This window comes from Eumetopias jubatus, unplaced genomic scaffold, assembly GCF_037043125.1.
Source record: "Eumetopias jubatus isolate StellerSeaLion01/CBP00866 unplaced genomic scaffold, mEumJub1_p1.0 scaffold_4, whole genome shotgun sequence".
Taxonomy (NCBI): Eukaryota; Metazoa; Chordata; class Mammalia; order Carnivora; family Otariidae; genus Eumetopias; species Eumetopias jubatus.
In genome coordinates, this window is record NW_028274810.1 from 3,002,214 (window position 1) to 3,030,063 (window position 27,850).

The 27,850-nt window shown below is 45.6% G+C and overlaps 1 protein-coding gene and 1 long non-coding RNA gene across 2 annotated transcripts; both read right to left on the reverse strand.

Annotated features, from left to right (window-relative positions):
• Positions 1–234: 234 nt before the first annotated feature.
• Positions 235–20,607, reverse strand: LOC114197318 (uncharacterized). Its single transcript, XR_003606884.2, has 2 exons — positions 20,331–20,607; positions 235–1,025 (listed from the first exon to the last, which is right to left on the reverse strand). It is a non-coding gene; the product is annotated as an uncharacterized LOC114197318 (long non-coding RNA).
• Positions 20,608–22,220: 1,613 nt separating this feature from the next.
• ECM1 (extracellular matrix protein 1) lies at positions 22,221–27,818 on the reverse strand. The gene is given in 12 exon segments (XM_088022286.1): positions 22,221–22,522; positions 22,525–22,696; positions 23,114–23,201; positions 23,371–23,591; positions 24,105–24,479; positions 24,744–25,066; positions 25,394–25,450; positions 25,746–25,826; positions 25,922–25,999; positions 26,150–26,251; positions 26,332–26,394; positions 27,617–27,818. Coding segments are annotated over 12 exon segments (1,686 nt in total). The 5' UTR covers positions 27,687–27,818; the 3' UTR covers positions 22,221–22,466.
• Between the last annotated feature and the right edge of the window lie 32 nt (positions 27,819–27,850).

Consider the following 27,850-nt stretch of genomic DNA (forward strand, 5'->3'; position numbering starts at 1 on the left):
TTTGTGATTTTATGCCTGGGGGATTTAATCTGAGTCAATTTGGCTTCTCCAGCTCCGGCTCAGCTGAGTCCAAAGGTCTGATCAGCATTTCCAGTGGATCAGCCAGCAACTCTGCCGTCTGAGGGCTCGAGCTCCACCCCAGGGGGAGCGAGGGTACTGACAGAGGATAGTCTGAGCCTCGCTCCCTGAGCTGCCGTTCCTGGGTCTTGGGGAAATAAATCAAGACCAACCAAATGAGAGAAGAGCAAAGGCTATTTATTCAAAGCTTGCTACAGCAAGGGAGTCAGTCAGCCTTGGTCACTTGTTGTCAAAGAGACTCAAGGGCAGAGGGGCGGGAAAGCTTTATTTATAGCAGGAAAAAGGGAAGGATTCGGATGTGCCTTCTCTGGAAGCTGCAGGCGTGGGGAAGCTGTAAGGCAGGTACCTAGAAGCTGGGCGTCCTGTATGACTGGTTGGGGGTGCATATTTGACTTTCGATGGTTGGTCCTAAGGTGCAATGTGGACAAAACTTGGGGAAGTTGTCAGTTCTGGCCGTTTTGAGCCAATTGTTCCAGAAAGTTGGTGTTTCACTTTTCTGAATTGTTACTAGAGATTGTCTTCTTACAAATGTGACCTACGGCCTGGGTGTTTTCTTGTTGATGAGGAGGAGTTGGTTTGCTGGGCAGGTTTCTGCAGGACCTGCGTCGGAGCTCTGTCTTTCCATCTGCTCTGGCCACTGCCTGTGTGTTCAGTCTTAGTCTACAGTGCAGATCAGTCTCTCGGTGGCTCCTCCTTTCTTCCCTTCAATATGTGCACATCCTGGGGTAGTAGAATCATCCCGTGCCTGATTTCCTTCATTCAGCAGCTGTCTGGCGAAGGGCTTGGCTATGCACGGAGTCACGGAGAGAGGTGCAGGCAGTGGAGCAGGACTGGCCGGGAGGAGGGACGCACACATCTCGCAGGACTGGTTCGGCACAGGGATTCTCAGCTGGGAAGGCTTGGTGGTCGGTGTGGGGTTTCAGGAGTGCGTTTGCTACAGATGGGAACTGAGGAGAGATGGGGAAGACTCTTGGAAGGGAATACGGCGAGGCAGGGGGCAGGTGGAGGGGCCTAGATTAGTCACTTCCTCTCTGCTTAGGGCCACTAGGAGGCGGACATGGTGAGCATGAAGGTGCTGGGTGAGTTGTGAAGGTTTCGGCATGAGGGAAGGCTGTGGGAATCGCCTGGAAGGGGCCTCTCTCATCAAAATGAGGAGACTGAACGTACCTAGGCAGCAGAGGGGCACCCGGCTGGCTCAGTCATAGAGCATGTGACCCTTAATCTCAGGGTTGTGAGTTCAAGCCCCACGTTGGAGCCTACTTAAAAATTAAAACAAAACAAAACAATACTATCATCTACTGAGTTGGAGTCACTGCTCTGAGCCTGCCTGGAACCCCTACCACAGTCCTGTGAGCTAGTTACTATTATCATCTCCATAGCAGGTGAGATCCCAGACACACAGGCCAGTTAAGGAATTTGCCCTAAGTGCTGGAGGGGAGAAAATGCTTAGATTGTGTGCTTTGCACAACATCAGCAACAACCGTGCACCCTCAGTTGCTGCTCCTGATTCAATGTCTTTGGCCATGATGTGCATCCCGATGCATCACTAACAATTAGCTATAATAAAAATCAGCTCTTACGAAGTGTGAGACATGGCCCTAAGCATTTGTATGTATTAACTCATTTAATCTTAGTATCAGCCCTCTGAGGTGAGGAACTGTGATTATCATTTCCATTTTATGGAGGAGAAAACTCAAGAGCTACGTGGCGTAGCCTATACCTCTGTCCTTAGAGTCTGCGCACCTCCCACTGTGCCGCCGCCTCTTGTCAACAAGCAGGGCCATGACTCCCCCTCCATCAAGCCCTGACCCACACAGTGCTCCACGGCTAGGAGCCAGCCCCAAGTCAGTGCTTCTTGCCTTTCTGGACACTCTCCCCAGAAAAACATGCACAGACACCGACACCCCTTAGGAAATTCAGACACCCCCTCAAGCCTTTCCACGGCAAGTGGGTGATGGGGGAAGACTCCTGGCGTGAGTGTTTCAGCCAGGGGATATTCTCCAGTCTGGAACAAAAGGTCAACAAAAAGTCAAAAGACTTTGAATTCTAAGAGATTTACTTTATTGAGAGTGGAAATAAAATTCCATAGCTACTTTTATTTACTTCACTAGAAAACAGAACAGAAAGCAGCCTGTCCACGGCGCCTGGGTGGCTCAGTCAGTTAAGCGTCTGCCTTCGGCTCAGGTCATGATCCCGGGGGCCTGGGATGGAGCCCTGAGTTGGGCTCCCTGCTCGGTGGAGAGCCTGCTTCTCCTTCCCCCTCTGCTCCTCCACCTCCCCCCGCTTGTGCTCTCTCTCTCTCTCATATAAATAAATAAAATCTTTTAAAAAAAGAAAGAAAGCAGCCTGTCTTGAGAGTCCTCATCTTTGGATCAACTTAATTACCCAACATGTCTCACACATCTAGTCAGCTGAACACTGCTGGAGAAAATCTCATAATTCTGCCGATTTATGCCAACACACATTTATGGGGTCTAATCCCAGCTGGGTCTTTAACACAACTTGGCAGCTCTTACTTGTGCCAGATAAACATTCACACTCATGCTCACAATGGCCACTCCAACCCTTCTGTAATGATTCTTTGAGCTTTAAAAGTTTTCATGTGTTATAGGCACAACTGCACAAATTTTAATTCACATCCGCCAGGACTTTTATCCAGTATCTCCCTCTACTTGGGCTCTTGACCCTTTCTTTTGTTTATTTGAATAATTACTGATTTAGAGGCTACCATGCCTGGCACTGGGATGGGCTCTAGGACCCTGCCATAGTCTCTGTTCCCATGGAGTGTAGAGCCCAGAGAGAAAGACTATCATTCCACAAATAATTACAAATATGATGAGGGACACTAAAAGGAAAGTAGAGAGATTATATCAAATGAGTTGATGTGGAGGTTTCAGGAAGGCCTCCCTGAGGAAGTGGCATTTCAAGCTGAGTCCCGAAGGATGATATGTCAGTTTGGAATGCTTTGGGCTGCACACAACAGAAAATCTGACCAACAGTGAAACCATAAGGATGTTTATTATTTCCTTAAGAAGCCTGGAAGCAAAGAGTTCCAGGGCTTTTAGGTGGCTCAACAATATCAAGAGCCATGAGTTGATATCCCTACAATTTTCTTGGTTTTTCCTTTAGTCGTAAGAGGGTTGCCAAAGATTCAAGTGTGATTTCCTTACATAACATCTTCTTAGAGGACAAAGAAGAGAAAGGGCTCTAGTTCCCAAGCAGCTCTCTTTCAAATGGGCACAAAAATTCATCCACAAATTCCCAGGAGTTTTCCTCTTGTGTCTTTTCTCCCAAAAGTGGGTCATATGCCCACCTTAGGCATAGAGAGAAGGGGTTACCATGATTGACAAAGACCAATCAGGATTGATCCCACAGCACAGTGAGGACCCTACCTCTCCTGAAGATATTGCTGCCTATTAGATCCTTCAAATGAGAATCAAAGGGTCCACCAATTCTGGATATGGACTCCTAGATAATAAATAAACCTTCATACCAATAAAAACAAACTTATAAAAGTCATCTTAAAAGAATCAGAGAAGTAACAAGATTTGAGGAACTGCTGAAATGAGATGCTGAGATACTGAAGACATGGGAAAGTGGAGAAGTGAAGCCTGCTCTGAAGGCGGCCTATGCCTTGGGGCTTTGTTCTGGAAAAGGCTGAGCTGCAATTCTGGCAGGCTCCAGGGGCTGGGGTGGAAATTTCAAAGCCAGGTGGTTCCCACTGCTAGTGCCCTCAAGAGCTGGCAAAAGAATAAGTTCTCTTTAGAGGAAGACAATATTATCTTGAACGTCAGGGTATTTCTATAAATAATTTTCTAAAACAATATCCAGTACACAAACATAATCCAAGGATATCAGACAGCACAAATAAGAACAGTAGGTACAATAGGTAATAGAAATAGACTAACAGGGTCTCCAGTACTGAAATGATCAGCATAGATTATAAAACAATTATGCTTGTTATATTCAAGGAACACAAGCCAAAAATGGAAAATTTGGTTGGGAATAGAAATTTTTAAAAATGATATTGTAAATGTTCAATGGGAAAAAAATGTAAATTCTGGAACTTAAAACACAATAATCAAAATTGAGAACTGAGAGTTTTATCAGCAAATTAGAAATAACAGAAGAGAAAATTAATGAAAATTAATGAACCAGGGGCGCCTGGGTGGCTCAGCCGGTTAAGTGTCTGCCTTCGGCTCAGGTCATGACCCCGGGGTCCTGGGATCGAGTCCCGCGTCGGGCTCCTGCTCCACGGGGAGCCTGCCTCTCCCTCTGCCTCTGCCTGCCTCTCTGCCTACTTGTTCTCTCTCTGTGTCAAATAAATAAATAAAATCTTTAAAAAAAATTACCTAGGGGCGCCTGGGTGGCTCAGTTGGTTAAGCGACTGCCTTCGGCTCAGGTCATGATCACGGAGTCCTGGGATCGAGTCCCGCATCGGGCTCCCGGCTCAGTGGGGAGCCTGCTTCTCCCTCTGACCCTCTCCCCTCTCATGCTGTTTCTCTCTCTCTCTCTCAAATAAATAAATAAAATCTTTTAAATAAAAAAAAAATTACCTATGAAAAAAAGAAAATTAATGAACTGGAATATACAGGCCAGAAGAAAATACCCACAATGATGCGTAATGGGAGTAAAGAGAAAGAAAACGCAAAGGAGCGGGTAAGAAACACGGATGTCACAATGAAAAGGTCTAAGAAGAGTCCATAAGGAAAGGAAAGAATGGACATAGGCAACATTTGGGAAAAAATGGCTCAAAAATTTCCAGAATTGATGAAACACATTAAATCATACATTTAAGAATCTAACAAATCCTAAGCAGGATAAATAAGAAAGAAACTCACTGTCTTATACATAGTGAAACTGCAGAAAACCAAAGACAATGAGAAAATAGTAAAAGCAGTCAGAGTAAAACAGACAAACTACCTGTAAAAGCCACAACATTCAGAGGACCCACACTTCCCTATTTCAGAACTTACTACAGGGGCGCCTGCGTGGCTCAGTCAGTTAAGTGTCTGCCTTCGGCTCAGTCCATGAGCCTACGGTCCTGGGATCGAGTCCTGCATGGGGCTCCCTGCTCAGTGGGGAGTCTGTCTGTCCCTCTGCCTGCTGCTCTGCCTACTTGTGCACTCTTTCACTGTCAAATAAATAAATAAAATCTTTTAAAAAAAGAAAAAAAGTCAGTGTCTTAAAAAAAAAAAATCCCAAAAATAACTTACTATGCAATGTAATGCAAGCTAAGAGCTACAGTAATTAAGACAGTGTGGCACTGGATAAGGGTAAACATACAGGTCAATGGAATAGAATTCAGAGTCCAGAAAAATCCTCATATTGATGGTCAACTGATTTTCAACCCCAGTGCCAAAAATTCAACAGGGAAAAAATAGTCTTTTCAACAAACAGTTCTGGGACAATTGTATATCCACATACAAATAAGTAAAAGTGGACCCCGACCTCATGTAATATACAAATATTAACTCAAAATGGGACAAAGACCTAAGTGTAAGAGCTAAAAATATAAAAATCTTAGAAGAAAACAAACATAGGAGTAAATCTTTGTGACCTTAGGTTAGGCACTGGTTTTCTAGATAGGACACCAAAAGCATAAACAACTAAAGAAAAAATAGATTAATTAGACTATATGAAAATTTAAAGCTTTTGTGCTTCAAAGGATACCATCAAGAAAGTGAAAAGAAAGGGCACCCGGCTGGTTCAGTCAGTAGGGTAAGCAACCCTTGATCTCAGGGTCATGAGTTCGAGCCCCATGTTGGAGGTAGAGTTTATTATTTAAGATAATCGACCATATACTAAGCCATAAAGCTAGTTTCAACAAATCCAAAGGATTAAAATCATTCAGAGCTAATCTTTAGTCACAATGCAATTACGGTGGAATTAAAAAGCAAAAGGACAGCTAGAAAACCCCAGATGTTTGGAAATAAAACAATATATTTCTAAGTATTTCATGAATTGAAAAAAATTTTTTTTAATAATTCATGAATCAAAGAAGAAATTATAATGAAATTACAAAGTCTGAAATAAATAATTTAAAAACACTACATATCAAAAGTTGTGGGATACAAGCTATTCTCTTGATGGAAATTTACAGCCTTACATAGTTAAATCAGAAAAGAAGAAAATACAAACATTAATGAACTAAACATGCATCAAAAAGTAGAAAAAGAATAGCAAATTAAACTTGAAATTAGAAATAAGGAAATAATAAAGATAATTGAAAGCATACACACACACAATAGAATAAAAATAAAACAAGTTGGCACTTTGAGAAGACTAATAAAACTGATAAACCTTTGGTGAAATGGAATAGAAAAAAGAGAGAGAGAAGGCTGGAATGAACCCTGTCAGGAATGAAAAACAGGGCATTACTATAGTCCCTGCAGACCTTCAGAAGAAACCAAGAGAATATTATGAACTTTACGCTAAAGCATTGGAAAATTTTTATGGAATGAATAAATTCCCAAGGAGGAAAAAGACAGTTTATAAAATACCAAAGAAGAAATAGGAATTCTGAATAGACCAAAAACTCAAAAGAACTGAAACACTAATTTAAAATTTTCCTACAGGGGTGTGTGGCTGGCTCAGTGGGTTGAGTGTCTGCCTTCCACTCAGGTCATGATCCTAGGGTCCTGGGATGGAGCCCCCCATCAGGCTTCCTGCTCACTGGGGAGCCTGCTTCTCCCTCTACTCCGCCCCCCAATTGTGCTTTCTTCTCTCACTCTCTCTCTCTCAAAATAATAAGTAAATCGTAAAACAAACAAACAAATAAATAAAGGTGGAAAAAATTTTTCCTACAAAGCAGGTTCTAGGCCCACACGGCTTGATCAGCAACTTCTATCAAATATTTATGCAAGATATAAGTTAATATTGTACAAACTCTTTCAGAGAGTTTTTGCCAACTCATTTTGAGCCTAGTACAATGTACTGTAAATATATAATTTAAATTTAAATTTTCGAAGAAAGGGAGGATGGAGGAGTAGGAGGACCCTTAAGCTCACCTTGTCCCACAGATACAATTAGGTAACACATCAGTGTAAATAACCTGAAACTTTCTATATATTACTATGTTTTGACATCCTAAAAAAACCTTTCCTGGCTTGGGAGAGACAATTCTTAAGAGATGGCAAAGGGCCCAGCTGGGAGCGTCATCCAGGGCGGTCCCTCCTCTGTCCGGCCCCTGCATCCCGGGAGGCAATACTCCTCTGCCTTAATCATCCCAGGGCCAGGTGCCAGGCAACTAGGGACCAACCCTGTAACCCAAAGGCAGCCAAAATTACTCAAACTAGCCAGTCCTAAACCCTTCCCAGCCTTGCCTTTTCCCCAGAAAACCCAATAAAGGCCTAAATCTTCCCACATCTTTTCTTCTGCCTCCTGACCACCCTGGTGTCTTTCCAACGTGGCTCTGTAAATTTTTTTTTTAATCAGCAAAAATGGGTTTGTGTCTCCTGTCTCTAGGACCTGTGTGTTTTTTGGGTTTTTTCCCCCTCTGCTCTTTTCTGTCTCCTCTGTGGCTGCACCTGACCGACCACCTCATAAAAACCACAAAATATGTAATCTCAATACCAAAACCTGATAAAGACACTATGAGGATGGAAAATTACAGGTAAATCTCATTCATGAACAGTGACACAAAAATTCTAAAGAAAATATTAGGAAGTTGAATTCAGCAATATGTAAAAAAGAATGACACATCATGTCCAAGTTGTGTTTATTATGATTTTAGTAATGCAAGCTAAGTTTAACTTTTTAAAATATCAATTAATGAATTCACCACATTAACAAACCAAACAAAAAAAATCATAGGTCATCTCCATAGCTGCAGGAAAAATATTTAATAAAAAAACTGACGTAGGGGCACCTGGGTGTCTCAGTTGTTAAGTGTCTGCCTTCGGCTCAGGTCATGATCCCAGGGTCCTGGGATCGAGCCCCGCATCGGGCTCCCTGCTTGGCGGGAAGCCCGCTTCTCCCTCTCCCACTCCCCCTGCTTGTGTTCCCTCTCTCTCTGATGTCTCTCCCTGTCAAATTAATAAAATCTTTAAAAAAACTGACACATATTTATGATACAAAACTCTTAGCGAGGGTGCCTGGCTGGCTCAGTTGGTAGAGCATGTGACTCTGTATCTCGGGGTCATGAGTTCAAACTCTTATGTTGGGGATAGAGATTTCTTTAAAAAAAATAAACAAAACAAAACTCTTAGTGAACTAGGACTAAAAGGGGACTTTCTTAATATGACAAAGGATACTACAAAGCACCAGTAGCAAACATCATGTAAATGGTGAAATGTTGAAAGCTTTTCCTTTGAGATCAGCAATTTATTGCTGTGTAGCAAATTACCTCAACACTTAGTGGACTAAAACAACAAATATATATTATCTCATGGATTCTGTGCATTAGGAATTTGGAAGTGGCTTAACTGAGTGGCTCTGGCTCAGCGTCTCACAGTTGAGAAGTGAGCTGGGGCTATAGTCATCTGAAGACTTGAGTGGGGTCAGAGGATCACTTCAAGGCCACTCACATGACTGTTAGCAGGAGGCCACAGATCTTTACTTGTTGGTTGGGAGTCCTCAGTTTCTCACCACATGGACCTCTCCTCACAAGATGGTAGGTGGCTTCCCCTAGAACTAGCTTCCGAGAGAGGGAGGCAAATGTCCCCATTTCTTGTATGTCCTAGTCTCAGAAGTGACATACCCTTACTTATACCATGCTCTCAATTGGTCACACAAACAATATGAGAGGCACTACGCTAGGGTGTGAAGACCAGTAGGAGATACTGACATTGAGGGCCATCTTGGAGGCAGGCTACCACAGTCAGGAACAAGACCAGGTCAGGATGCCCTCTGTCTCCACTTCCCATCAACATTACTTGGAGGTCTATCCAGAGTAGTGAAAAAGAAAAAGAAATAAAAGGCAAAATGTTTGGGGTGCCTGGCTGACTCAGTCAGTACAGCATGCGACTCTTGATATCAGGGTCATGAATTCAAGCCCCACATTGGGCATGGAGTCTACTTAAAAAAAAAAAAAAAGGCAAAACAATTAGAATGAAGAAACAAAACTATTGGTATTTACAGAGAATGACTGTATGCATAGAAAATCCCAAAGACTCTACAGCTAAGACACATCTTCCCCTCTCACAGCCAACCCCAGGATGCCCAAGCAAGAGATAGGAAGCCAAATCTGGGACATTTTACATCATGGTTTTTGGTGGTCCTTGTATCTCCCTTTGAAATAGTTTAGAAACTTTGTAAATGCATGTTTTTAGTAGCCCTAGAAATGAAATTTTAGGGTTTAGTAGCTAAAAACGAAATTTTCAAGGGGGAAATTCTACCTCACCTCATGATTTCTTACAAATCTACGTAAATGTAAACTTGGTTTATTATGAGGCTATTGATTTGTTCTGTACAACCATAAATTAGGGGCATATTGAATTAGGGGAGACTTTTGCCTTTTCTGGATATTTTATATACACAGAAGCATACAATATGAAGTCTCTTGACTTCTTTCACTGAGCAGAATGGCTTTGATGTTCATCCATACCATAGCATGTATCTGTATTTTGTTCCTTTTAATTGTAGTTCATTGTATGGACATACATTTGGTCTATCCATTCTCCAACTGATGGACACTTAGGATGTTTCCAATTTGGTTTCCATTTTGGTTATTATGAATAAGGATGCTAAGAACATTTATGTGCGGGGCACCAGGTGGCTCAGTCAGTTAAGCGTCTGCCTTTGGCTCAGGTCATGATCCCATGATCCCAGGGTCCTAGGATCGAGTACCACATTGGGCTCCCTGCTCAGTGGGGAGCCTGCTTCTCCCTCTCTCTCTGCCTGCCACTCCCCGTGCTTGTGCTCTCTCAAATAAATAAAATGTTAAAAAAAAATTTTTTTTGTGCAAGGCCTTATGTGGATATGTTTTCATTTCTCTTGGGTAGATACCAAATAGAATTGCTGGGTCATATGGTAAAAATATGTTTAACCTTTTCAGAAACTGTCAGTTTTCCAAAGTGACTCTATCATTTTTTATTCCTGCCAGCAAAGTCGGAGGCTTCCCATTTCTTCACACCTTGCCAACATTTGTTATTGTCTGATTTTTCTATTATAGCCATTTGGGTGGGTGTGACAAGGTTTGCATGTGGTTTGGATTTGTATGTCCCTATCATTAATGATATTGAGTATCTCATCATATGCTTATCAGCAATTTTTATATCTTTTTAGGTGAAATGTCTATTCACACCTTTTGCCCTTTTGCCCAAGTTTTGATTGGATTGTTTGTTTTCTTTTTATTGAGGTGTAAGAGTTCTGATATTTTCTTCTGGATATACACCCATGTTGTTTTTCAGTAGAATTGTCTCTCCCCCCCCCCTTTTTTTTGAGAGTGACAGAGCGAGCAGTGCAGAGGGAGGGGCAGAGGAGCAGCAGAGAGAGAATCCTAAGCAGGCTCCATGCCCAGCATGGAGCGCAACGTGGTGCTCGATCTTATGACCCTGAGATCATGACCTGAGCCGAAATCAAGATTTGGATGCTTAAATGACTAAGCCACCCAGGCGTCCCTTTTAGCCACTAAATTTTTTTTAAAGATTTTTTTTTTAAGATTTTATTTATTTATTTGAGAGAATGAGAGAGAGAGAGAGAGAGCGTGAGAGGGGGTAGGGTCAGAGGGAGAAGCAGACTCCCCGCTGAGCAGGGAGCCTGATGCGGGGCTCGATCCCAGGACCCTGGGATCAATGACCCAAGGCAACGGCAGACGCTTAACAGAGTGAGCCACCCAGGAGCCCCTAAAAAATATTTTTAAATTTATGTTAGAAACACAGAGAGCACAGTGGGGAGGGGTAAAGGGAGAGGGAGACAGAATCTTAAGCAGACTCTATGCTGAGCATAGAGCCCGATGTGGGGCTTGATCTCACAATCCAGAGATCACAACCTGAGCTAAAACCAAGAGTCTGACACTTAACCAACTGCACCACTCACGTGCCCCTCTAAATTTTTATTTAAATGTTAATATTATACACACCATCTACTCAAAAATTTTCAGGCTTTCATAGCACATTATCAAAGGTATTAGGAAAAACTAAACTACCACTGTCAAAGATGTGAAGGACAGCACACCATTCTGAGAGGGAGATCCAAGACGAGAGTATAGTTGGCTTTAAGAGACAAATTCTAGGGGCAACCAGCAGGGCTGGTTCCTTCTGGAGGCTCCAGGGAAGAATCTTTTGCTTCTTCCTTCCCGTTTCTGGTAGCTGCTCACATCAACTCCAATCTCAGTTTCGATAGTCAAATGCCTTTTCCCCTTTTGATGTCATATCTCACCCTGCCTCCTTTTTTTAAAAAGTTTTTTAAAAGATTTTATTTATTTATTTGATAGAAAGTGAGAGAGCACAAGCAGGGGGAGTGGCAGGCAGAGTGAGAGGGAGAAGCAGACTCCCTGCCGAGCAGGGAGCCCGATGCAGGGCTGGATCCCAGGACACTGAGATCATGACCTGAGCCAAGGCGGATGCTTAACTGACTGAGCCACCCAGGTGCCCCACCCTGCCTCCTTCTTATGAGGACCTTTGTGATTTACATTTAGGGTCTGTTCAGATAATCCAAGATAATCTCCCCATCTCAAAGTTATGCCATGTAAAGGTAACACTCCCAGGTTCCAGAAATTAGGACCTGGATATCTTTGGGGGCCATTCATCAGCCCACCACACTCTCCAATACAAATATAGTACAATGTGAGTCACAAATACAAGCCACATTTATAATTCCAAATATTTTAGTAGTCACATTAAAAAAAGTCAAACATGGAATACTCCTCAGCCATCAAAAAGCTGAAATCTTGCCATATGCAATGGTGTGGATAGAACTAGAGGGTATTATGCTAAGTGAAATTAGTCAATCAGAGAAAGACAATTATATGATCTCATTCATGTGGAATTCAAGAAACAAAACAGAGGATCATAGGGGAAGGGAAGGAAAAATAAAACAAGACAAAATCAGAGAGGGAGACAAACCATAAGAGACTCTTATTCATAGGAAACTGAGGGTTGCTGGAGGGGAGGGGGGTGGGGGATGTAGTAACTGGGTGATGGACATTAAGGAGGGCACGTGATGTTATATAAGACTGAGCACTGGCTGTTATAAGACTGATGAATCACTAAACTCCACCTCTGAAACCAGTAACACATTATATGTTAATTGAATTTAAATTTTAAAAATGAAAAAAAATTTAAAAAGTCAACCCAAAAAATACAAAAATACTAATTCAAAAAGATACATGTACTCCTATGTTTATTGCAGCATTATTTATAATAACCAAATTATGGAAGCAGCCCAAGGGTCCATCAATAGATGAATGAGGGGTGCCTGGGTGGTTCAGTCACTTAAGCGTCTGCCTTCAGCTCAGGTCATGATCCCAGGGGCCTTGGACTGAGCCCCACATCAGGCTCCCTGCTCAGTGGAGAGTCTGCTTCTCCCTTTCTCTCTCCCTCTGCCTCTCACCCTGCTTGTGCTTGAGAACACTCTCTCTCTCAAATAAATAAAATCTTTTAAAAAAAGAATATTCTATAAAAAAATAGATGAATGAAGATATGTGTGTGTGTGTATCTTTACACACACACACACTGGAATATTACTCAGCCATAAAAAAGAATGAAATCTTGCCATGTGCAACAACATGGATGGCTTTACAGAATATAAAGCAAAGTGAAATAAATCAGAGAAAGACAAATACCATGCAATTTCACTCTTATGTGGAATTTATGAAACAAATGAACAAAGAAAAAAGAGACTCTTTTTAAAAAAATTTTTATTATCTGTGGGGGGGGTGGAGAAGGAGAGAGAGGATCTTAAGCAGGCTCCAAGCTCAGCACAGAGCCCGACACAGGGTTCCATTTCATAACCCTGAGATCATGACCTGAGTCAAAATCAAGCACCAGACACTTAACTGACTAAGCCACCCAGGCACCCCCGCCAAAAAACAGACTCTTAACTATAGAGGACAAACTGATGGTTACCAGAGGGGAGGTGGGTGGGAATGGATAAAATAGTACACTTATGATGATCAGCACTGAATAATGTCTAGAATTGTTGAATCACTATACTGTACACCTGAAACTAATATAACACTTACGTTAACTATACTGGAATTAAAAAAGTCAAATGAGACAGGTGAAAATAATTTTAATAATCTACTTCATTTAACACAATATACCCAAAATATCATGTCAACATGTAATCAATACAAAAATTATTAATGAGATATCCGAGATACCTTGCATTCTTTTTTCATGCTGAGTCTTTGAAATCTGGTGTTCTTTACACTTATAGGACACCACAACTGAAACCAGCCATATTTCAAGTACTCACTACCCACAGTGACAGGTGGCTACTGTGTTGGACAGCACGGCCAGCTACTAAACTGGAAAGTCACTGGAATAACTATTCAGGAAGGATTACAACATGGACTTTCTATTTTTAATACTTACATAAAATAATTGGTACAGACTATTCCTAACGTTTGATACTGATCATTAAACAACAGCCAAGACACTCTTGAAAAAGAACTAAGTAGGAGGACTTGCCTTATAGATAACAAAATTTGTTATAAAGCTACAGACTCAGAGCGCCTGGGTGGCTCAATCGTTAAGCGTCTGCCTTCGGCTCCAGTCATGATCTCAGGGTCCTGGGATCGAGTCCCACATGGGACTCTGCGCTCAGTAGGGAGTCTGCCTCTCCCTCCCCCTCTCCCCCTCCCACCTGCTCATGCTCTCCCTCAGATAAATAAATAAAGTCTTAAAAAAAAAAAGTTACAGACTGTGTGGGAACCTGGGTGGCTCAGTTAGTTAAGCATCTGACTCTTGATCTCAACTCAGGTCTCAATCTCAGGGTTGTGAGTTCAAGCACCATGTGAGGCTCCACGCTGGCAAAAATAAAAGAAAAAGTAAAGCTACAGACTGTGTAGTATTGTGTAAGGATGAACAAATAAATAGAAGAGAGGGTCCAAAATTAACCCCTGCAAATATGGACACTTGATTTATGACAAATGTGACTCTGTAGAGCAGTGGGGAAACAACAGTTCCTCAACAAATGGTGCTGGAAAAACTCAATCTCCAGATGGAAGATCCCTACCTTCCAGTATAAATAAAAATCAACTCCAGGTGAATATTAGTCTTAAATGGGATAGAATGAAGGTGAGAGAAGATTTTTTAAAACAAATGGAGGGGCACCTGAGTGCCTCAGTCGGTTAAGCATCTGACCCTCGATCCAGCTCAGATCTTGATCTCAGAGTGGTGAGTTCAAGTCCTGCATTGGGCTCCACGCTGGGTGTGGAACCTACTTAAAAATAAAAAGAGAGAGAAAATGGAAAAAGCACTAAACGTAATGACAATTACATTCAATTTATTTATTTATTTTAAAAGATTTTATTTATTTATTTGACAGAGAGAGACACAGCGAGAGAGGGAACACAAGCAGGAGGAGTGGGAGAGGGAGAAGCAGACTCTCCACTGAGCAGGGAGCCCAATGCGGGGCTCGATCCCAGGACCACAGGCTCATGAACTGAGCCGAAGGCAGACACTTAACGACTGAGCCACCCAGGTGTCCCAATTACATTCGATTTAAAAACATCTCTTCATCAAAGACACTCTTAATAGAATGAACAGGCACACTATTTCCAATATATTACCTACCAAAGAGTTCATACCTGGAAGAACTACAAATCAATATGGAAAAATCTAGTAGAAAAATATGCAAGAGACTTGAGTAGACATCTCACAGAGGATATCCAAATGGCCAATCAACATATAAAAAGTGTTCGACCTCATTTATAGACATGGAAATGCAAATTAAACTCAATATAAATAAACCACCAGAATAGCTTAACAGACAACCTTAAGAGTTGGTAAGAATGTGTAACAAGAACTCTCAAACCCTGTGGATAGGAGTTAAAATTAGTACAACCACTTTGGCAATATCTAGTCAGGCTGAAGAGACTCTGACCCAGACATTCAACTCCTAGCTGCCCTGTATACCCAACAAAAATGCATGCAATTTTGTTTTGATGTTAGCATATTTGCTAACATAGCCTAAAATTGGAAACAAGCCAAATATCCATCAACAGGAGAATGGATAAATTGTGGTTTATTTCTAAAATGGAATTCTATATGAAAATGAATGAACTACGGTATATGGAATAACATGAATGCATGCTTAAAAAGCCAGACATACAAAAAATGTTGTAATTCCACTCTTATAAGTTCAAAAATAGGTAAAATTAAGTGACTGTGCATTCTTCACAAGAGCATCCCGAAGGTCGATCAACAGATGAATGGATAAACAAAATGTGGTATATCCACACAATATTATTCAGCCATAAAAAGGAATGAAGCTCTGATACATGCTACAACATGGATGAACCTTGAAAACATATGCTAAAAGAAATAAGCAAAACACAGAAGTACTTCCAATTACTGAAGTACTTCCATGAGGTTACTAAAATAAGCAAAGTCATAGAGACAGAAAGTGGATGAGAGGTTACCAGGGGCTGGGAGGAGGTGGGCAATAAAGCTTTTTTAAAAAAACCCAAATGGTTGCTACATTTGTGGTGACCACAGCACAATGTATAAACTTGTCAAATCACCATGCTATACATCTGAAATTAATGTAACACTGTGTGTCAGTTATACTAAAAAATAATTTTTTTCAAACACTAAATGATTGTTTAAAAAAAAAAACAACAAAAAACCAAAGGGGTGCCTCAGTGGCTCAGTCAGTTAAGCATCCACCTTCAGCTCAGGTCATGATCCTGAGGTCCTGGGATGGAGCTCCCTGCTCAGCGGGGAGCCTGCTTCTCCCTCTGCCGCTCCCCCAGCTTGTGTTCTTTCTCTGTCAAATAAATAAAACAAAACACCACCAAAAAACCCTAAATGATTGTTTTTAGGATTCATATTTAGGTGGTAAAAATATAAAGAAAAAGCAAGTAAATGATTACAATAAATGTCATCACAGGAGGAGAGTGGTTCCTTTACAGGGGTGGGCTTTTGGGTGCTGGCAGTGTCCATTTGCTTGACTTAGGTGGTTGTTGCAAGGAGTTTCACTTTATATCCATTGAACTATACATTTATTTTCAGTATAATTTTTAAATGTGTGTTATTTTACACAATGTTTTTTTAATTTAAAATTCATCAAGAACAAAGTATTGGGGGATTGGAAGAGGATGGCCTGTTGAGTACACGAGGTGTCTGCCACAGGAGTACAGAGCTTACCCGACTTACAGAGAGGGGAAGAGAGTTCTATCCAGAGGACAGCATGTGAAAGTCCCCCAAGTACAAAAGAATGTGGTAAGCCTGAGGAACTGAAAGGTAACGAGCTGAGTTCTGAGGGGGTCTAGAGAAGAAGGAGGAAGAGGTATGTGTGATGAAGTCTGAGGACTGCAGAAGCCACATGGTGGAAGGTTGGGCAGCCAAATGGGAGTGTGTCAGACACTGTCATAAGGGAACAGTGGGATATCAGTGAGGCATATATATATATATATACATATTTATTTATTTATTTTAGAGTGAGAGAGAGAAAGAGAGAGAGACAGGGGGAAGGGGCAGAGGGAGCGTGAGAGAATCTGAAGCAGGCTCCACACCCAGTGTGGAGCCCTGTGCAGACCTTGATCCCAGGACCCTGAGATCATGACCTGAGCCATTATCAAGAGTCGGACACTTAACCGACTGAGCCACCCCGGCGCCCTATCACTGAGGTATTTTAAAGCAGTGGCCTGATCCCACCAGTTAGCAGGTCATTCTGCCTGGACTGTGGAGAATGGATTGGACAGTACCAGACCAGTTAGGAAGCCATTTCAATAACCGTGAGGGTTGGTGGAAGCTTGGACTAGAACGGAGGCACTGGAGGGGTGAGGAATATCGTGCCTTATGCCTTGTGTTCATTTCACAACTCTGTTCAACTATATGAGCACTATCTTCCATTTTTTTATGAAGTTAAAAATATCTTAATGTTATACTGTATATCCTATGATATACTGTATCCTACCATGTAAACTTGTACATACATTTTGGGTACATAGTTATGCACACAAGACTATGGCCACTGTATTTTCTGAGGGATTTAAGGGATTTCCAAGGTTATGTTGACTATGCAACTTTTGCTTTCTGTACTGACTTTAGAACCTAACCTTGGTGTAAGGTACAACTAACAGAAGGAAGAAGGAGAGCGATTAACTGAAGAATGGTATTCCCAGATCTCTTGCCTAAACAACTGAGTAGATGGTGGTTCTGCTTATTGAGATGGGCCCACTGGGGCACAACAGTTGGAGGGTAGAGATGATAGCTTATTTTTTGCAATATTTTATGAAAAATTTCAAAAATGCAGAAAAGTCGACATACTGTATAGTGAACATCCATATACCTACCACCTAGGTTCTACAACTCACTTACTGTTATATCTTCTTTTTCATATCTTCCCACATACCCAGAGGAGTTCATTTTTGAATAAGTTAAATTTATGGTATCTAAGCGATTTCCAAGTGTCATATTTGGTAGGCTACTGGTCCACAGTACAGAAGCACATTTAAAGAGCAGGCTGCCAGGGGAGCCTGGGTGGCTCAGCTGGTTAGGCGACTGCCTTCGGCTCAGGTCAGAACTACAGGACCCTGTAGTTCCCAGATCAAGTCCTGAGTCAGGATTCCCTGCTCAGCAGGGAGTCTGCTTCTCCCTCTAACCCCTTCCCTCTTGTGCTCTCTTTCTCTGTCAAATAAATAAAATCTTAAAAAAAAAAAAAAAAAAAAAAAAGAGCAGGCTGCAGGATGCCTGGTTGGCTCAGTCAGTTAAGCATCTGCCTTCGGCTCGGGTCATGATCCCAGGGTCCTGGGACTGAGTCCCACAATGGGCTCCTTCTCCCTCTGCCTGCCGCTCCCCCTGCTTATGCGTGCTCTCTCTCTGGCAAATAAATAAATGAAATCTTTTTTTTTTTTTAAGATTGTATTTATTTATTTGTCAGAGAGAGAGAGAGCACAAGCAGGGGGAGCGGTGGCAGAGGAAGAGGGAGAAGCAGGCTTCCCACTGAGCAAGGAGCCTGATGCGGGATTCGATCTGAGGACCCTGGGATCATGACCTGAGCTGAAGGCAGATGTTTTACCGACTGAGCCACCCAGGCAGCCCATAAATAAATAAAATCTTAAAAGAAAAATAAAGAGCAGGCTGCACATGCTGCCTCCTCTTCCTCACCTCCCATTCATACTCAATTCCCTAGAATTGGGCTTTAAAAAAAATTTTTTTTTAAATAATCTCCACACCCAACGTGGGGCTTGAACTCACAACCCTAAGATCAAGAGTCACATGCTCTTCCAACTGAGCCAGCCAGGCGCCCCTAGAATGTTGCTCTTTCATTTGTTTAAAGATTTTATTTATCTGAGAGAAAGAGAGAGAGAGAGAGAGAACTCAAGCAGGGGAGAGGAGGAGAAGGCAGAGGGCAATAGAAAGGGACAAGCAGACTCCCTGCCGAGTAGGAAGCCTGACACAGGGTTGAATCCCAGGACCTGGAGATCATGACCCGAGTCAAAGTCAGATGCCCAAATGACTGAGCCACCCAGGTGCCCCTAGAATGTGGCTTTTAACATCTTCCTTCTGAAGGTGCTTTCACTAAGAACCACTGACTACTGAAGACTCCAAAACTGAACTCATTATCATCCTCCTGTAAAACCTGCTCCTCCTTCTGTACATTCTACTTTACAGGCACCCAAATCTCAAATTTGGGAGTCATCCTAAGATATCTCCAGCAGCAAGCAGGGTCTGTCAATCCCATCTCTTAAATATCTTTTTTTTTTTTTTTTAAGATTTTATTTATTTGACAGAGAGCACAAGCAGGTAGAGTAGCAGGCAGAGGGAGAGGGAGAAGCAGGCTCCCTGCTGAGCAAGGAGCCCGATGCGGGGCTTGATCCCAGGACACTGGGATCATGACCTGAGCCAAAGGCAGCTGCTTAACCAACTGAGCCATCGAGGTGCCTCTCTTAAATATCTTTAAAAGATATTCTCTCCATCTTCATCCCCTGTACCATTAAAGTTCTGGATCTCAAAATTTCTCAAAATTGTGTTGCTATCAAAGAACTACAATTTCAACCTCTGAACTGGTCCCCGTCTCTATTCTTTCTCTGGCGTATCTATTCATGTCCACCTGTCTATCCACCTAATTTACTTTTTTTAAAAAGTCTGTTCACTGGGGCGCCTGGGTGGCTCAGTTGATTGACCACCCGACTCTTGATTTCAGTTCAGGTGCTGATCTCAGGGTTGTGAGTTCAAGCTTTGTGCTGGGCTCTAAGCTGGGTGTGGAGCCTGTTTTAAAAAAGCAAAAAGTCTGTCACATCACTTTCCATTTACAATCTTTTTTTTTTTAATTTAAATTCAATTAGCCAACTTATAGTGCATCATTAGTTTCATATACAATCTTTTACAGGTGCTTACACCCAGGTTGGCATGACTTCCATAGCCCTTCAAGATCTGCTAGAAAGCATGACTAAGCCCAAATTTACAACCTCATGCCTAGTTATTCACCCACACCATTTTTACTACTTATTGGCACTTCAAATATACCAACCACACTTTTTGCTTTATTGCCTCCTTCACGAAGACCTCCCTGAAAGCCAGGCTAGGTGGCTCCCACAGAATCCTGAGGATATATATCTATCATTAGATATACAAGCCTCCACAAAGATAAAAATCCTTGAGGGCGTTACTTTAGTCTTCTTTATGGCCAGAATACTTAGACTAACTACCCAAGAATACTCTGCCTAACACAAAACAGACACTCTGTTTACTTTAGGGGAACTCTGTATACATCCAGTACTTTGTACACTCTCCCTTTCCGTTCTTGCAAAATCCTACTCAAGCTTGAATTCCTTCCTGAAGCTTCCCCGGGTCCCTCCAAGTAGTTAGGGGCTCTGACTCCTTTATTCGCTGCCCCTGAGCTTAATAAATTGTTTCTTAATATTTTATTTCTACAACTAACTGCCGTAAATGTTAACACTTTCCCCTTTTCTTGGTAACTAACAGCAATCCTATCGATGCTGCTGGGCTCAATCCACAGCCAACTACCCTGATTCCTAGGGAGAATTACTTCTTTTAACTCTCAGCTCACGATGCTTAGTCTATTTAGCACCTGAGAGTCTTTCATTATCGCAGCTTACTACAGCTGTCCCGGTCCCCTCCCGGTCCATTCCTTTGACGGTAACCTTCTAGGGGCTGGGTGGGCAGTCCTACCTTTCTGACTCCCCCACCAGCACTTGGAGGCGCTGCGCTTTGCAAATGCAGCCGTAAAGCATCTCCGGGAAGCTCCTGAAGGGACAGAGCCCCTTAGAGATGTCCCCTGCCGGCGGCTCCGCCCTCTCCGCGCGAACTCAAGTCCAACCCCGGGCACCGTGGCAGGGGTACGGGAGGGGTGAGGGGAAGAGCGGGCCTGGCCTCTCCGTGCCTAGTCCCCGGGTCCCAGCGGCTGTCGGAGGATCGCGAGACCTCCGCCGGACGCCCGCGCAGGCGCGGTGACGCTCTCCGAGCATGTGACCCAAGCGCGAGGCCGCAGTGGCCGGCGCAGGGGCGGGACACACGCGGCTCTCACTCGCTCATTGAGCCCCGTGCTGATGGACAGGCGAAGGAGCGGCTAAGACGCAGCTTGGTTAGAAACAGCCGTCCGGCAAAGTATGAATAAGTAGATGATAAATAATAGGCTAGGGAAAGGGGAGTGGCAGGTGTCTGGGAGCTGCTGCGTTTCAGCTTGTTCCTAGGTGGGTCGGGGCGGCGGTCCTTGCCTCACCCTCCTCCGCCATAACTGGGGCCTGGGAAATCCCGCTTTCTGGAGACTTGTCCTGGCGGCAGAATCACAGAGGACTTGTCCTCACGAGTCTTCATTTCGATTCATTCGGCTCCGGTTTCTTGGGGGCAGCCTCCAAGGGCTGAGGAGTCTTGCCACCCTGTGGGCCAGCCCCCTCCCCTCAGGTATGGGCGCGATACTCTTAAAACTGGACTTCCAGGTTCCTGCTTCGCTGTCTACTAGAGGTTGGAAAAGGCAAATCTGAACATCACCTCTGCTTGAGGCCGCCAGTGCCTTCGTGGGCAGAGGCGCCGGGATCCACTTTGAACCCTTGCGGATGAGGCATTCGTGGGGACCTCCTGCTTACCATTCCGGCCACATCTCCAAAGGAGACCACCAAAGCCTCAGGCCCTCTCAGCCTTTGGGCTTCTCTGCCAGTTTTAGAACCCTCCTTCTTGCCTGGGCTGTACCTGCCCGTTGCACCTTCTACTTCTCCGGGAGAAGCTCTGACCTCAACCCCAAAGAGGCTTTCCCAGTGTACTCATATTGCCCTCAGCCCTACTCCCACTTCAGACCGCCTTATCTGGTACCCCGAGAATACTGGCAAGCTGGCAGCCCCATGCAACACCACTTATCACACCTGCTAGTCTCCTGGGATATGAGCAACTTGACAGAAGGGGGCTGCATGTTTTCTGGATGTGTATCCCCTGGCCTAGCATTAGTGCACATTGTAACTGTTCAGTAAATGGGTTTTGAATGAATCAAGGTGTGGGTGGACTCCAAGGATCAAAAGTGAAAATTTAAAAATGTCAGGCTAGGGAGTGCCTGGGTAGCTCAGTCGGTTAAGTGTGGGACTCTTGATTTCAGCTAAGGTCATGATCTCGGGGTTGGGAGATGGAGCCCTGCATCAGGCTCCACCCTCAGTGCGGAGTCTGCCTAAGATTCTCTCTCTCCGGGGCGCCTGGGTGGCTCAGTCCTTAAGCGTCTCCCTTCAGCTCAGGTCATGATCCCAGGGTCCTGGGATCAAGCCCCACATCAGGATCCCTGCTCGGTGGGAAGCCACCTTCTCCCTCTCCCACTCCCCCTGCTTGTGTTCCCTCTTTTCCTGTGTCTCTCTCTCTCAAATACATAAATAAAATCTTAAAAAAAAAAAAAATTCTCTCTCTCCCTCTGCTCCCCCAATAGAATTAAATTAAACTAAATTAAAATATTAGGCTGGGCTGTGGTACTTTTGGGACTCACCAAAGACATTAAACCATATATTTTTTTTTCCTTTAAATGATGATAGCTAACAAGGTGACACTCCTTTTCAAATACGTGAATAAATTCAAGATGACAAATAGTGAAGTTAAGCCATTTAGTTATGGTACCATCATAGCCTGTGGAATAGTTCTGTTCAGTCAGTAGGGGCAGGGCAGTGGGCCTCAGGGGCCAATCCCTCAAGAAAATCCAAGCAGGCTTAGGAGGGTGTGTTTGTATGTGAGATGTTAAAGACAATGAGGATGCCAAATCCAAGAGGTGTTTACTGTAATGAGTGTTCAAGCAGGGTGGGGTTCCCCCAATCTGATCCTCCAAGGCTCTGGGGTGACTCACTCTTCCTTGGGCTCAGGGGTGGGGCTGGTATTTCTTCCCCGGGTTGGCCCTTCTCTCCCTGGCCCTTGTCATCCCCATTGTCTCCAGCCACTAGAGCGACATTCTTCAGATAATAAGTGTTGAAGCAGTTGGTCTGCTCATCTCCAGGATTCAGGTTACAGCAGAGGGCAGAGTCTCGCCAGAAGTTATGTCGCGGACCACACAGGTCCTCAATGAAGGCCAATTTCTGAAGGAGAAAAGTAAAGCAGAGATGATGGGGAGGGGGGTGTCTGAGGTCAAGCATCAATACTTGGGTGTTCAAAGTCCCTCTTCCCTCAGCTTCCAGTGCCGTCTCCCTGGGGCCCAGAGAGAGTTCCAGGCTGCCTTGCACAGCTAGATTCCTTGTGGGAGACATATGTGCACATCTGGAAATGCCTGAAGCTTGAGGCCCAGAAAAGGCAAAATAACTTAGAGGTAGGGGAGCAGATCAGGTAAGGAGTGAAGACTTCGGGAATCAAGAAAGAAGATCTTCCCCACTAGTCCTCTTTATTTCTGTGGGCTGGTCTGAGGTACTAGAGAGAAGGGGTAGCCAGCAGTTCTAGCCCTCTCTCCAACCCCCCCCGCCTTTTTTTGGAGACTACGACCTCCTGCTGCCACCGCTCACCTTCTCCTCAGCACAGCAGGCCTGCTCTGGAAGTGGCAGGTCACAGCAGTGGGCAGTCATGTTCCGGATCAGCCCAGGAATCTGTTTACTATGTTGGGGGGAAAGGGGAAGGGGTCAGGGTCTTTAGGCATCCCTAGGCATCAAAATGGTGCTTGGAGACCATGGTTTTGCTCTTACCAAGAGTGCCCCAGAGGGTGCCCCAGAAGGGAGGTTCTGGGGAAGGGAAGAGAGTTGGGAAAGAACCAGGCAAGACTCACTGCTTGCTGAGAATTCTTCCATTTCCACAGAGATGGCCCATGAGGTTGGGGGTAACTCGGCTGAGGTCAAGGGTCAAGATGTCCCGGTCATAGTTAGGGTAGGGAGCCTGACGGGCAAAGCACTCATCGCGGGCAGGGCTAGGAGGGTAGTGGCAACACAAATGCTGGTGGGTCTTGACAGACTGTTCCCGATCACAGTACCCATCAAGGGCATCCTCCCACTGTGGGCCAGAGAGAGGGAAGTCAGAAGCCTGGACACTTGGCCCCTTCTCTTCTGACCCTCTGCTTCCCTTACTGCCCTATGCTACGAAATGAGGGACCCGGCCACAGGTGCTGAAAGGGAAGGGCAAGGGACCAGAGGACAACGATGGGCAGCTGTGGATGTATGGTGCTGGGAGGTGGAAGGATGGAAGCACAAATGAGGCTTGGAGCCGGCCACAGGACAGGAGCGGCAATGGCAGACGAGGGGGTCAGACAAGGCCAGAGCTGCACGGATGGATGGCACATGGGTGCATGTGTGGGATCATGGGTAGACGAGGCCAGGAGTGCAGGATGGAGGCTCAAGATGAACAGACTCAAATGACGAATGCAGTGGATGGACGGACACTTGCCAGCAGATGAACGGGCAGACGTGCTCACACTGGGGAGGTGCATGGACGAATGGATGAGCAGGGTCAGAGGTCGGAGACGGGCGGGCAGGCAGACAGGCTCGTGGGACCGGGACGCCCACTTACGGCCTTCCGTGTACAGGTGTGGTTGTACCCCTGCCGGCAGCAGTGCTGGAACTCCCCCTCTAGCCGGGTCAACGTCTGCAGCTGTCTTTGGATGGGGTCAGTAGCTGGGAGGTTGCGCGGCACAGAACGGAAGCGTCTTAGGTGGCAGATGTTCTTGACATTGTCCAGTGTGGGTACCCCAGGGGGGAAAGGCAGCTCGGGGCCCGAGGATATACCAGCCTGGTGGCTGGGGCAGACCCGGAGCTGGTAGTGTGGCCGGGGAGCTTCCTCCTGGAAGCAGGAGAGTCGAGCCTCCCCCTGCTGTTTGCAGCACCGGTGGGGTCGGGTCTTGACCGAGAACTCGGCCTCACAGAATCGGGTCATTGCGTCCTCCCACTAGAGCAAGAGGGATGGATCAGCCCAGCAGCCCATTGTCCACATTCCTGTCTTCCTCCCAGGCTCCAGAAAAGGACCCTGGGCAGGTAGATAAGAAAGAAGTAGAGGCTGTCCTCTGCCCTCCCAGCATACTGGGGAGGCCCAAGGTAGGGCCAAGAAAAAGGTCCTGAGTTTCCTACATACTCAGGCCTAGAAGTCCTTCAAACACACACATACTGTCTGGAGGTTAAGGGACACCCCTGGCATCAAGAGCCCAACCCTTACCACGAGTTTTGCACAGTCCAAGCGGTTTATGCGGCTGTGACAGCGGCAGCAGCGGGAATATCCAGTCTCCAGCAAATTGAGGGTCTCACCCTGGCGAGTGAGGTGGGAGAAGCCAGACTGTGGCAGGTTCCAAGGACCATACACCACATGCTGACGATTAGGAAGGCAGATCTGGTCCAAATTGTCTGGAGAAGGCCGCCCAGGGGGGAAGCCATCAAGCCGATGGCCCCAGCCCCCTCGGGATCTGCCCTGTTGGCAGTGCAGGGCTGGATTCCAAGACTCAGGCTCAGGGGCGCTACGGTCCATGAAAGGAGCTGGCTTTTCTAGAATGGAGAAAACAGATTGGGAAGGGGAATGAGTAGAGGGACAGAGAAAGTCTGGATGAGCTGGGAGGATTGAAAGAACTTGGAGTGGAGGAGAAAGGGTTGGGACGATATGGGGGGAAAGAGATAGAAATGAACTTGTGGCTTTTACCTTCAGAATGACTGATGGAAAGGAGAAAGAACAGGGGCATGAAAGGTGTCCCCTTATAGCCCCCACAAATCAGGCCTGGTCCCTGTGCTGCTTCCCAAGGCTCAGGCTCCTTGCCTCCCTCCCCAGGGTCCTGAGCACTAAAGCAGAGGGATGGACAGACCAGAGCTGTCACTCACCCTCTCTCTGCTTAGATGGGAAGGTCATTTCCTCCCGATGTAGGAGAGGTGGGTCTGCTGGGATAGATGTGTAAGCAGAAGCCATGTTGGGATGGGCTAGAAGAGGGGGGACCTGGCCAGCTGCCACTCATAAGGAGGAAGTCAGTATAGAAGCAAGTGAAAATAAATGCTACTTTTATGCCACTTAATCTCATAACTTTATAAAAATAGGTCTTATTTCCCCATTTTTATAGATGAGGAAACTAAGGCTCGGAGAGACAACTTACCCAATGTTACACAGCTAGCGAATGGCAGAGCCCCCAAAGCCCATGGGTAGGCAGGAGGAGGGTAACGAGGAGAGGGAGTCACTTACTTTCTTTCTGTTCAACAGGGACCTGGGGAGGGGGCAGCTCTTCTTGGAGGGGGATGGCTTCCTGAGGGAGAGGGGGATCCACTACAAGACAGGAGTGAGGGCACAAAGAAGCAAGGATCAGACTGATGGCAGCAAGACTGTAGTGGGCTGGGGGTGAAGAAATGGGCAACACTCACCTTTCTTTTTCACAGGGAGTTGGGGAGGGGGCAACTCCTCTTGGGCAGGGATGGCTTCCCGAGAAGGAGGGGGCTGCACTAGAGAAGGGGGAGTATGTGAGTAGACCACCCCTTCTCCCAGCCAGGGCAAGGAGTGGGCAGGACCTTCTCACCCCTCCCCATCTAAAGAATGGGAAGTAAGCCAGACTAGAAACCTGGAGGGCTGAGGAGGGTGCATGGTGGACTTACCTTCACTCTGTCCCTCAAAGTGAGAGCCATGCTGAAGGGCGTCAGGGTGATCCACAGGGAAGTCTCTGGTCCGGGGTGGGGAGGGGGGTGCTGCATAGCCAACTAGAGGTAAGAGGGGAGATGGTCAGAGCTGACAGTTTCTCCTAGCACCCCCATCCCATGCTGCTCCCCCACACTCTTACCTTCTTGAGTGTGGTAGGTGAGGGGCTCTGGCCCCAGCTCCGTCTGCCCTGGAGCCTTGAAGCCTGGAACATGAAAGGTGAGTCAGGGGTGGGTTGAGGAGCCCTTTCTTGGCCCTAAGCACAGGATGTGGGGGCAGTAGATATCAAGGGTATAGGCAACACAACCAACACACCAGAAGCCCTTCTGTATTGCTCCTGTCCCATGTTCCCTGATGAATCCACCCCCTCCCCCCCACACACCTGGACGTGACCAGCTGGGTTCTGAGAAAGCTATGATATTCTGACAGCCTCTCTTCTACCAGGCTCAAAGCCTCGGGTCTCCTGAGTCCAGGCCTGAAGGGAATGTGACATATGGGGCTGAGGGTAGGAGGAGTGGGGTGGTGGAGGCCCTCATCTCCTGTCAGTGTCTCTCCCTTAGGGCTTCTGGTCTCTTCCTCTCGGCCTCTCAGCTGCTATGCGTCTCTAGTTTTCCAGAGGAGCAAGTCTGGACTTTGAACTGGTTGGGGTTTCATCTGCTCATCTCCTCCAGGCTGTTTAAACATCTGTGGGCCTTCTAATAAGAAGCCCACCTCGAACTTAAAGTGCCTCCCCTTCAGCTGGTCCCAGACCCTCCTTAGCTTAGGTCTCAATTTAGGACCTGGGGACTGGGATGTTTCAGGACTCCTGAGGCAAATCGCCCCACAGCCACAGGGAAAGGAATCGCCTATAGCTCATCTGCCTAGGAGGAACAAGGAGACAGGACTTACAGAGACCAGATCTCAACAGTATCCCTTGGTAGCATTTTGTCCAGCATCCAGCAGATGATGTGTGTGTGCTAGATAGAGTGACTGTGTCTGGTCCCCTGGGGATGGACACCCTCTCAACTCTTCTCCTAACCGGACAAGGAGTCAGTCAAGGCTCTCTGGGTCAACAAACCAGTTTTGAGCAGCCTGGGGGCCCCATTCTTTCTCCCTCCCCTGCTTGATAGGCCCCATATATACATCTTCCTGAGGCAGAACCCCTTCACTCTGGGAATCCACCCACCCACTGAAGAGTTGTCCATTTGACTCCCAATTTTATGTCTCCTGACAGCAATCTCCAGGAACCCCTCTCCTCCCGTCCACCTGCTCCCCTCCCTGTTTAAAGGCTCCAGTGCCCAGGCCCACCTTCAGTCTGCTCAGAAATGCAAGGCCAGGGATACAATCACCCTGCTGGTGATGAGCCATTTAGAGGATGGCTGGACCCCGGCCCCAGGCCCACACTGGTCAGGGCCTCTTCCCAAGCGCTGGCTCCAACCCCAACTCACCTCCCTCAGAAGCTACAGAAGTAACAGCCAGACAGGCCAAGACCAAGGCTGCTCTGGACATGGTCCCCATTCTGGGGCAAAGACTGGTCAGTGGCACCCAGAAGGTGGACTGTCTCAGGCAGATCTGGATTTGAAGGGCTGGGCTGCTGGGAGCCTGCTTCTCCAGTTGCTGTTACGGCTGTTGTGAACCTCAGGGCTGGTTCCTTCTCCTTTTATACAGCTATCTGGGGATAA